This window comes from Hypanus sabinus, chromosome 8, assembly GCF_030144855.1.
Source record: "Hypanus sabinus isolate sHypSab1 chromosome 8, sHypSab1.hap1, whole genome shotgun sequence".
NCBI lineage: Eukaryota > Metazoa > Chordata > Chondrichthyes > Myliobatiformes > Dasyatidae > Hypanus > Hypanus sabinus.
The window spans coordinates 145,229,271-145,241,509 of record NC_082713.1 but is presented as its reverse complement, the minus strand read 5'-3'; the positions used below and the strand labels follow the sequence as shown (position 1 = coordinate 145,241,509).

The following is a 12,239-nucleotide window of genomic DNA, read 5'->3' as shown; positions in this document are numbered from 1 at the left end:
ATTCATTGAAAGTGGTGTCACAGGTAGATAAGGTTGTAAAGAAAGCTTTTGGCACATTGGCCTTTATGAACCTAAGTACTGAGTACAGGAAATGGGGTGTTATGCTGAAGTTGTATAAGACATTGGTGAGGCCAAATTTGGAGTATCATTTACAGATTTGGTCACCTACCTACAGGAAAGATGTAAACACGGTTGAAAGAGAATGTTGCCATATCTGGAGAACTTCAGTTACAAGGAAAGATTGACTCGGTTAGGACTATATCAAGTCAAGTGAAGTTTACCGTCATCTAACTACATGCATGCGTATAACGTACATAATATGTATAGAAGCCAGGTAACATTTCTTCGAACCAGGATGTAAAGAACATAACACATGATCACTTATGAAAGGATAAAATCTACAGATGAATCACAAATAAATAACAAACTATAGTGCAAATATTGTAAGGTGCGGAACAGATTAACCAATGCAGACATTTCAAGTACGATGTGGCTGAGAATTCAGAAGCCTAATGGCCTGGGGGAAGAAACAGTTTCTTATTTTTATGCATTGTAGTCTCCTGCCTAATGATAGAACTTGACAATCATGAAAGCTGCTATATACTGTGAATCTTTCTTTACATGTTTATACAGTGCATTCCATCACCAACAAATGGCCCAAGACTACTTATAAAACCATAAGACATAGGAGCAGAATTAGGCCACTTGGTTGCTATTCCATCGTAGTTGATCCATCATCCTACTCAACGCCATTCTCCTGCTCCCTGTAATCTTTAACACCCTGACTAAGCAAGAACCTATTTATCTCTGGTTTCAATATACTCAATGACTTGGCCACCTCTGGACCCTCTCCAATGCCTGCACATCTTCCCTTAGATAAAGGACCCATTACTGCTCACAATACTCCCAGTGCAGTCTGACCAATACTTTATAAAGCCTCCGCATCACATCCTTGCTCTTATATTCTAGTCCTCTCAAAATGAACGCTAACATTGCATTTGCTCTCCTTACCACCGACTCAACCTGTAAGTTAACCTTTAGCGACTCTCGCACAAGGACTCCCAAGTCCCTTTGCACCCGATTTTGAATTTTCTCCGATTAGAAAATAGTCTATGCCTTTGTTCCTTCTATCAAAGTACAAACCACACACTTCCCAACACTGTATTCCATCTGCCACTTCTTTGCCCATTCTTCTAATCTGCCCAAGTCCTTTGAAAGAATCCCTGCTTCCTCAGCACTACCTGCCCCTCCACTCATCTTTGTATCATGTGCAAACTTGGCCAGAAAATCACCAATTCCCTCATCCAAATCACGGACATATAACATGAAGAGGTCTCAATATCGGCCCTTACAGAACACCAGTTGTCACTGCAGCCAACCAGAATAAGCCACCTTTTTCCTGACTCTGCTTCCTGTCAATCAGCCAATCGTCGATCCATGTGTGTATCTTTCCCGTGTCACCTTGGGCTCTTACCTCGTTAAACAGCCTCATGTGCAGTACCTTGTCAAAGGCCTTCTGAAAATCCAAGTAAACAACATACACTGACTCTTTGTCTATTCTGCTTGTTATTTTTTCAAACAATTCCAACAGATTGGTAAGGGAAGATTTCCCCTTAATGAAACCCTGTTTTATCATGCGCCTCCAAGTACCACAAAATATCATGCTTAATAATGGGCTCTGACATCTTCCCAATAACTGAAATCAGGCACTGGCCTATAATTTTCTTTCTTCTACGTCCCTCCCTTCTTAAAAAGAAGAGTGACATTTCCAATTTTCCAGTCCTTCGAAACCAATCTAGAATCTAGTGATTCTTGAAAGATCATTATTATTGCCTCCAGTTTCTTCAGGTACCTCAGGTGCAGTCCATCTGGTCCAGATAATTTGGTTACCTTCAGACCTTTAAGCTTCCTAAGTACCTTCTCCTGAGTAGTAGCAACTATACTCACTTGTGCTCCCTGACACTTTTGAATTTCTGGCATACTGCTAGTGTCATCCAGAATGAAGATTGATGCCAAATGTTTATTACGTTCATTTGCCATTCCTTTGTCTCCCATTTGTACTTCTCTACTAAAGGAGGTGTAAGGAGCTCCTTTCCCCCACTAGCCTGCAGGTCACCATTGGGCAGGGTGTAGCACCTGCTTAGCCACCTTGATCAGGGTCACGTGAAGCAATGGGAGCAGGCGCTGCTTGGCTGTATGAGCAGTTGGTGCATATCGCAAGTCCTGGTTATGCCACCAATGACACCAGGTAGATAATCTCTTTAAGAGCATTGATAATGACTGAGGTCACCCATCCTGTAAAGACACTGCCCAGAAAATGACAATGACAAACCACTTCTGCAGAAAAATTTGCCGAGAACAATCATGGTCAGGGATAAGACCGTGTCAAACATTACAGTACACGATGATGATGAAGACGATGACTACCTCTCCAGTGTCAATTTCCACTGTCCAATATCCTCTTTTACTCTTTATATATAGTATCTGAAAAAACATTTGGTATCTTCTTTGATATTATTGGCTCTATGTGTTTTTTTTTAAAGTTGCTTTCTGTTGGTTTTTAAAAGTTTCCCATCATAAGACTCTAAGATATAGGAGCAGAATTAGGGCATTTGGCCCATCGAGTCTGCTCCACCATTTCATCATGTTTGATCTAATTTTCCTCTCATTCCCAATCTCCTGCTTCTCCCAATATCTCTTCATGACCTGATCAATCAAGAATTTATCAACCTCCCCCTTAAATATACATAAAGAATTGGTCTCTACAACTGCCCACAGCAAAGAATTCCACAGATTCACCACTCTCTGGAAATTCCTTCTCATCCTCGTTCTAAAAGGACATCTCTCTATTCTGAGGCTGTGACCTCTGGTCTGAGATTCTCTCAGCATAGGAAACATCCTCTCCACATCCACTATATCAATGCCTTTAACCATTTGATAACCTATGAATAAGGTCACCCCTCATTCTTCTAAATTCTTTGAAATAAAGGCCCAGAGCCATCAGATGCTCTTCATATGACAAGCTATTCAATCCTGGAATCATTTTTGCGAACCTCCTTTGAACCCTCTCCAGTTTCAACACATCCTCCATAAGATAAGGTGCACAAGCCTGCTCACAATACTCCTTTGAACCCTCTCCAGTTTCAACACATCCTCCATAAGATAAGATGCACAAGCCTGCTCACAATACTCCTTTGAACCCTCTCCAGTTTCAACACATCCTCCATAAGATAAGATGCACAAGCCTGCTCACAATACTCCTTTGAACCCTCTCCAGTTTCAACACATCCTCCATAAGATAAGATGCACAAGCCTGCTCACAATACTCCAATGAAGCCTCACCAGTGGTTTATAAAGACTTAACATTACATCCTTGTTGAAACCCTGTAACCTTCCTCTAATTTTTTGCTATATCATATGCTCTCCCCTGTCTTTGATTTTCCTTGTCTCTCTCAGTTGCCTCGTCCTCCCTTTAGTATACCACTTCATCTTTGGGATGGATCTATCCTGCTCTTTCCAAATTGTCCCAGAAAATCCAGCCACTGCTGTTCTGATGTTATCCCTGCTAGTGTCCCCTTCAAATCAACTTTGGCCATCTCCTCTCTCGTGCCTCTGCAGTTGCTTTTACTCCACTGTAATATTCCAACCCTTTCTCCCTAACTGCCTGTCCTTTCAATACATGGTGTATCCTTGGATGCCAAGCTCCCAACTATGATCTTTCAGGCATGCAATGATGCCCACAACATCATACCTGCCAATCTCTAACTATGGTACGTTTCACCTACCTTATGCTGTATTCTACATACATTAAGATATCATACCAGCAGTCCCGTGTTCATCACTCTTTTCGATTTTGCCCCCATTACACTTCACTTCATCCCACTGACCACAATCTTGCCCTTTCATCTTCCTGTTCATCCTCACAGTCTCACTCCACACTACATATACTTGTATACCAACTGCACCTTCCTCAGCCCTATCACTCCAGTTCCCATCCCCCGCCAACATATTTTAACTGTCCCCAACAGCTCGAGCAAACCTGCTCGCAATGATATTGTTCCCCTCGGGTTCAGGGGTAACCCAATGATCCAGAAATCAGAAACCCTCCCCCTACACTACTTCCTCATCCTCTCATTCATTCGTAGTATACTAAATTAATTTTTTAAACTTGTAAGACTTAATTCACATAATTCTCCCAGGAAAATGTTAGGAAGTAATCATATACAAGCAAAAATGTTTATTATAATAATTTTATTATCTTACTGTTATCTTTTATTTAACTAATGTTTTACCCATGAAATGAATACAACAATCAGCCTTTCACAATGCGCTTTAACAGATCTGGATCAATCGAAAGAGAGAGAATAGTTTGACTATTTACATTTTCATAAAAATAATAGAAACATAATGTATAGCTCAATTATAACATGGCATATTAAATAGTATTCTCCCAAAGTTTCCAGAGATAAGATTTAAATTTTATTTTAATGAAAAAAGCAAAACTTTGCACTCCAGTACTTTAAATGGAAACTCAAAACTTACAGCAATATATTCTTGCTACATTACTAATTTGTTGATTAAAGAACTCAAAGGTTAGCAGATACCAAACAGTTTGCTGTGCACACTTGCTTAAGAACCATTTATTCTCTGCATTTTATAGAGAGTAAATAGGTGTTGTGCACTGCTCACTTGAAAAGCAATGCTGGCTTCAGGAAGTAAGATCTTTCCCATGGTGGCAGAGTTAAGAACCAAAAGAGAAACTAACTTACTTTCTGCATAGGGATGGATATAGCCAAATATCCTGAGCCCGTAGTTGGTCCATCTTGGTGCCACTGCCAACCTCTTGACCACAGTCCGGGTCTGCAAATGTAATGAGATTCACAAAACAGGAAGATCAATCAAATAAAGTGATTTGTGTTACTCAGATTAGTTGCACGAACATTTTTCAAATCTCTCGCACATGGGGACTTCCATGTTCTCAATTAGTTAAAAGTCAGCTTGACTTTACAATTCTAATTCTGATGTGTTTTCTTCATCTTGTCTTTATTATATGAATGCAAGTTAATAAACTTGGAGCAGGAAACACACTTCTTATTTCTTCTCAAGGGGTTTTCAATTCCTTTATCATCCCCATATAAACAACAAAGTGATGGTGTGGATCTTTCCAAACTCAGCATTTGTACTCTTCACCCATGCTTGCTTTGCCAAACAAGTGCAGATAAAGCTATCAATAGCTCACAAATTTCATTTGCTCTTGCTTTACAAAAGACTGATGGTGGTGGCCTCAAATATAGCACATAAAAAATAGCAGTGAAATTGAATGGAATGAAAATAAACCAATGTGACAGATTACTAAAAACTAACACAAAATACAAGCTTTTTTTTAAAAAAAAATGTGTTCAGTTGACTTTTACAGGACATTCTTCCATTTTCACAATGAAGGGGGCATTTTATTTTCAAGAAGAGATCCACCGTTACCAAAATGGAGTGACCACACTTTACTCAAAAAAGTGCAATTTCAATCTCCGATGAATTAAAGCATACATACACTTGAGTAAAAAAATCTACGCTGTACATTTTAGAACTGTTTGGGTAATAGCTGGAATCAACATGAGCACTTAGCACTGATGAAGTGAAAGAATTTTTCTCATGCTTGGCTTACTTTCTTTCAGAAACATCATAGAGCAGGCTTGTTGGGCTGAATGGCCGACTTCTGCTCCTATATGGTCTTATGATCGTTACTGGTGAAATAGGTGATGAGGACCTTCTGCCTTGTTCTACCACTGTAATGTTAGATAGGGTTTTTCCACAGTAAAAACTTAGCAGGGAACTTTGAGCTGGTGATACTTCATTTACCTTTCTAGGTAGAGGAATTTGTGTCTTTTGTGCTAGAGTGCATTTTGTGGACTGCGTGTATACTTTTGTTAAATCCAGCCGGAGACACCAGACTACAGGTGCTGGAATTTGGAATAATCAGTCTGCTGAAGGTGCTCAGCAGGGAAGCAGCATCTGCTGGAGAAAAGTTATGGAGTCTACACAATCCAGTCCTCATGCAGAGTTGCACCGTCAACAGCTCCTTTCCTGCCACACAGAACGCTGCTCAATCCACTCAGCTCCTCCAGCAGACTGCTTGTTGTTCTATTTAAGCAGCAAGCTGCTTTGCTGGGAATGGATCATCCAGTTAAGAGGAGAAGAATGACATTATACTCTTGTCTTAATGCCTTGCAACTAATGGAATTCTTTGGAAAACAAGGCTGTCAATGATTCTCTCTGACTCACTGCGGTTGAAGCAAGCCTCATTTGTCTTAACAACCTAATTAAAATATTCCAAAATAACTCCTATTGAGGGCTTAGCAGCTTCAGCAATACTTTAAAATCATTCCAAATATGTGACTTCCTGTTAGAGGCTATTCAAAAAAACTTCACACATGTCGCTTGAAATATTTAACATTTAAGTTCCTTTTCATAAGTCTTCAAAATAATACAACATAATCACCACTGTTATAAAAGTAAATAGCTCTGCTCTGCATTATTTTCAGCAGAAAACTGATAGTTCATCCTAGTTTCAGCACTCTTAACTCCTTCAGCCACTAGGATCATTGGAGATCCCAAAATATAAACTATATATAACAATAATAACAACTGTAAAGATTGGTCCCAATTTCACTAAACAAACATAAATGTATTCGATACTTACATGTGGGAAGAGGGGAAAGTGAACATTTTTCCTGAGCTGATCAACAGAGCTGCCACACCAATCTTCAAACACGTGCAAATTTGCTTGACCCACTAACTATACAAAGGAAGCATTAAACATTTTCATTAGTTCACAGCAGTATTTCCATTTTTACATTCTAACTGAAAATGTAATTATAAAGGGTTGATAGCAAAAATGATTAAAACACTCAGTGAGCCAAGCAATGCCCATGGAAAGAAATACAGAGCCAACATTTCCATTCAAAAATCTTTCTACTGAAACCAAAATGCTGGAGATCCTAGAAATCTGAAATTATTTTTTAAAATATGTTAGAAAATCTCAGCAGGAAGAAGCTTCCATGAAGGTAGAAACAACTAACTTTGCAGGCCACTGATCTTTCATGATAAGTAGTCAGTTATATTTTTGGTATTCCGTCCCTTCGTTGGAATTCTAGGCTGGCACTTCACTACAATTCTGTAGTGTTAAAGTTGACTGACCTTAACATTTATTTGCAAGTGAAATGTAGCCAAATGGTATTGTGGAGAAAACTTTTGCCAAGCTGTCTCGGTATAATTTTTTCGAACAATATTCAGACTTTTGAAGGCACTAACTGATAAACTTTCGCCATTACTGCATGTAGTAAGACACAATGCTGGGGTTCAATAAAATACTGAAAAAACCTGTGTAAGTTTACAAACTCAGGAGATTCTGCAGATGCTGGATATCCTGAGCAACACTAAAATTGTTGGAGGAACTCTGCAAATCGGACAATATCTAAATGGAGAGGAGTAAACTGTCGATATTTTAGGCTGAACGTCTTAATCAGGAATGGACAGGAATGGGGCAGAAGCCAGAATAAGGTGGGGGCAGGGGAAGGAGAGATGAGAAAGGGGGAGAGGGGATGAAGAAAGAAACTGGGAAATGATAGGTGGAAGAGGTAAAGGGCTAAAGAAGAAAAAATCTGATTGGAAAGGACAGTGGACATTGGGAGTAAAAGGAAGAAGGGAGGTGAGGAAAAGGGGTGTAAGGGTAGCCAGAATGGAGAATGGAAAATAGAGAAAAGTGGAGGGTAGAGTAATTCCAAGCTTTAGAAAAATGGTTGTGCCATCAGGTTGGAGCTAACCAGACAGAATATGAGGTGTTGCTCCTCAGACCCAACCTCACTGAGGAGGCTATGGGCAGACATGTCACAATGAGCAACACATACAAAATGCCAGTGGAACGCAGCAGGCCAGGCAGCATCTATAGGAAGAAGCACAGTCGACGTTTAGGGGTGAGACCCTTCATCAGGACTAATGGAAAAAAGAGATATTAAGAGATTTGCAAGGGGGAGAGAGGGGGAGATCCCTTTTTTCCCTTTTTTTCTTCTTTTCTGTCTCTCATTTTTCTCTCCCTGTCCCTCTCACAATCACTCCTTGCCTGCTCTCCATCTCCCTCCGGTGCTCCCCTCCCCCTTTCTTTCTCCCTCGGCCTCCCATCCCATGATCCTTTCTCTTCTCCAGCTGTGTATCCCTTTTGCCAATCAACTTTCCAGCTCTTAGCTTCATCCCTCCCCCTCCCGTCTTCTCCTATCATTTCAGATCTCCCCTCACCCTCCCACTTTCAAATCTCTTACTATCTCTTTTTTCTTTTAGTCCTGCCAAAGGGTCTCAGCACGACGTCAACAGTGCTTCTTCCTATAGATGCTGCCTGGCCTGCTGTGTTCCACCAGCATTTTGTGTGTGTTGCTTGAAATTCCAGCATCTGCAGATTTCCTTGTGTTTGTGATGTCACAATGAGAACAGGAATTCAAATTGAAATGAGAAGCCACCAGGTCTCACTGATGTAGGGGCCACCGGATACCATAGTTGACCCCGACAAACTAGCATGTGAAGTGTCAACTCAGTGATTGATCCTACCACGAAGTACCTTTCCCTTCCCATAAGGATCGCTCCCTCCATGATTCCCTTGACCTTCTCAATGATCTCCCTCCGGGTACTTAACTCTGCAAGTGTGACAAGTGCTACACCTGCCTCTATAGCTCTTATAAACCATATAAACCATATAACAATCACAGCACGGAAACAGGCCATCTTGGCCCTCCTAGTCCGTGCCGAACTCTTAATCTCACCTAGTCCCACCTACCCGCACTCAGCCCATAACCCTCCACTCCTTTCCTGTCCATATACCTATCCAATTTTACCTTAAATGACACAACTGAACTGGCCTCTACTACTTCTACAGGAAGCTCATTCCACACAGCTATCACTCTTTGAGTAAAGAAATACCCCCCTCGTGTTTCCCTTAAACTTCTGCCCCCTTACTCTCAAATCATGTCCTCTCGTTTGAATCTCCCCTACCCTCAATGGAAACAGCCTGTTCGCGTCAACTCTATCTATCCCTCTCAAAATTTTAAATACCTCGATCAAATCCCCCCTCAACCTTCTACGCTCCAATGAATAGAGACCTAACTTGTTCAACCTTTCCCTATAACAAGTGCTGAAACCCAGGTAACATCCTAGTAAATCGTCTCTGCACTCTCTTTAATTTATTGATATCTTTCCTATAATTCGGTGACCAGAACTGCACACAATATTCTAAATTTGGCCTTACCAATGCCTTGTACAATTTTAACATCACTCTTCTCTCACTACCATTTCTTTCCAGTCCTGATGAAGAGTCTCAGCCTGAAATGCGTGCTTATTATAGATGCTGCCTGACTTGTTGAGTTTCTGTGTCAATTTACATCAGGTCTGCACTCCAAAAGAGGAACCAAATACTGTGTTCATCCATGGTTGGAGGGTACTTTGTAGCTTGGGAATCGCTATGACAAAAGGCCATGCAGGAAAGGGATTAGATACCCTACTCTACCAATTATGTCTTGAAAACATACTCAACCGGGAGACAAAGGCAAGAAAAAGATTTCAGACTAGTTGAAAAAAATTACCCACTGTGTCTGCACTTTTATTCACTTACAGTCAAATGAACAGAGCAGCATACAACGGATGAGTTCTTCTGCCAATAACTATTATGAATGAGTACATGGTTTTATAACAGTGTAGTGATATTGGTAGTGTCCTAATTATTTCTATATTTCATTTAAATACATAATTTGTTACTTATCAATTTCACCAACTTTCCCTTCAACTTCCACCCTTCCGCTAAATTCACTTGGTACGTTTCTGTCACCTCCCTCCTGTTGCTCAATCTCAGTTCCATCTCTGGAAACAAACTGTCCACTGACATCATCTGTAAGTCTACCAATCCCATGGTTATCTTGACTATATCTCTTCCCATCTTGTCGCCTGTAAAAATGTTATTCCTTTTCTCAGAGCCTTCGTCTCTGCTGCATCTGTTGCCAGGATGAGGTTTTCCTTTCCAGGACACCAGAGATGTCCTCCTGATTCAAAGGACAGTGTTTCCCTTCCTTCACCATCCATACTGCTCTCACCTGCATCTTCTCCATTTCCTGAACATCTGCACTCACCCCATCTTTCCACTGCCTTAACAGTGGTAGTTTCTCTTGTCCTAACCTAGTACCCCAAGAGCCTACACATCTGACATATCATTCGCCATAATTTTCGCCATGTTCAAAAGGGAACCTATGACCAAACATGAGGCCACCCTCAGGGTGGAAGAGCAACACCTTATATTCCATCTGGGTAACCTCCAACCAAATGGCATGACTACCAATTTTTCCTTCCCTCTTCTGCTATTCCCCACTCTGAACCCTTACCACTTCTCCCCTGCCCATCACCTTCACCTGGGTCCCCTCCTCCTCCTCTTTCTCTAATGGTCCACTATCCACTCTTCCTTTCCAGCCCATTACCTTTCCCACCAACCTGGGTTCACCTATCATCTTCCTGCTATCCTATTTCACTTCGGCCTACCTTTTCAGTCTGGCGTCTTCTCCCCTCCCTTGCGTTCCAATCCTGATGAAGGGTTTCGGCCCAAAACATCAAATGTTTATTAATTTCCATTGATTATAGCTGGCTTGCTTTCCTCCAGCATTTTGTGTGTTATTTCATAATCCTTTCTATCGTAATAGGAAGATTGTCTAAATATATTCCTCACAACATAATTGCCTTAGCTAACCACCCCTCTAGCAAGAAGGTACCATAAGATACACATCAGATACACAATTACCACTTGCTATGGAGTGGCAGCGGAGCTTCTCAGCCATTAAAGGAGAAAGTCACTGCATCTGACAGTTGCAGCTACCTGGGAGATTCATTAAACTGCTCAAAGTGAGACACGATTTCCATTATCCAAAAGTCTGCATAAAATATTGGTGAGAAAGGGAAGCGTAGTTCTAACCTTTCATTTTTGGCATGAACCATATCCATCGCACACAAGGAGGGGACCTTTCCACATTAATACAGAGAAGAAACTGGCGTAACTTCCATTGCAGCGCAGCTAGAAGTCACCCAACACGCATGTTGCACTGGAAATGCTGACGTCTGCCGACTTTGCTCTGGATTCCTAATTTGGCAGGAGCTTCCACAATATAACAGCACTCCAACAATTTAACATCCTACAGACTGCTAAAATGGTTGATAACCTGCTTCAGGGGGATGCCAGTCAAACTGGCCATATGAGATCATCACTGATGCACTGGTAGCTTTTTCAAATCCTGGTTAGTAGTCTGTCAGGTCAATGTTTCTGGGTACTTTTTGATCTTTTCTCTTTATTGATCTGAATTACTTAATGTCATTTTGACCCTGAGTTCTCATCTACTCTGCTAGATATATTGCACCTTCTGCAGTAAAAACAAAGACAATTTTATTTAATGGGACAGGGCCTTCTTTATTTCCCATTACAATTTCTGCTGTCACCATCTCCTGAGATCCAATTTATTTTTCTCTTCATTTTACAAAGCTATAAAAGCTCTTCATCTTATTTATATTTCTTGTCAATTTATTCCCACTTTCCGATTGCTCTCTTTATCAGATTTTTGATTATTTGTTCTAGTGTCCTGAGACTCTTAAAATCCTTAGACCTCCCACTCTTCTTGGCAAAGTTATAAATTTACTATCATTCATTAACAGTGGTTTCACAGAGAGTATTTGTCTCTTGATGTATAATAATTCATAATTTTGCATCATTAGAGGAATTTGGGAGGGTTAAATAAACAATTCTTTGGAAGTACAGTCCCAGATGAGAGGATATTGGTTATTATAAAGAGCACACTTAGTAGAAAGTGATAAGTGTCATACTGAAGTTTTCTGAATACCTGGTTAAGCCTTAGCCAATGTAGGGTGTGTAATGCTGGGCATCAGATTTCAGGAAAGATGCCAATCCATAAAAGAAAGTAAAGGCTTCAGCAGGTTGGTATGTGGGATTGGGTGGAGAAGTGTGTGTGGGTGGGGGATGTGGCATTGAGGTTGGAGGATTCAAGGAAAGGTTCACAAGGCTGAAAGAAAACCCAATGGTGATATTCATTACTAAGGAATGGAGGAAGGGATATCAGTAAGCAGCCAAGAAAAAAATTACTCCAGAGAGAATGGAACAGTGAGAAGCTTTGCACTTAAAATACTTACAAAATGAACTGCAGGTAAGAGGA

The 12,239-nt window shown here is 40.7% G+C and overlaps 1 protein-coding gene across 1 annotated transcript in view; it reads right to left on the bottom strand.

The window, feature by feature from the left end:
* Window positions 1-12,239, bottom strand: part of b4galnt3b (beta-1,4-N-acetyl-galactosaminyl transferase 3b) — a 181,646-nt gene that overhangs the window by 81,174 nt on the left and 88,233 nt on the right. Inside the window, exons 4-5 of the mRNA XM_059978156.1 lie at window positions 6,698-6,793; window positions 4,770-4,860 (exon numbers count right to left, since the gene is read on the bottom strand). Of these exons, the coding sequence (XP_059834139.1) occupies window positions 4,770-4,860; window positions 6,698-6,793 (187 nt within the window). The remainder of the gene's footprint in view (window positions 1-4,769; window positions 4,861-6,697; window positions 6,794-12,239) is intronic.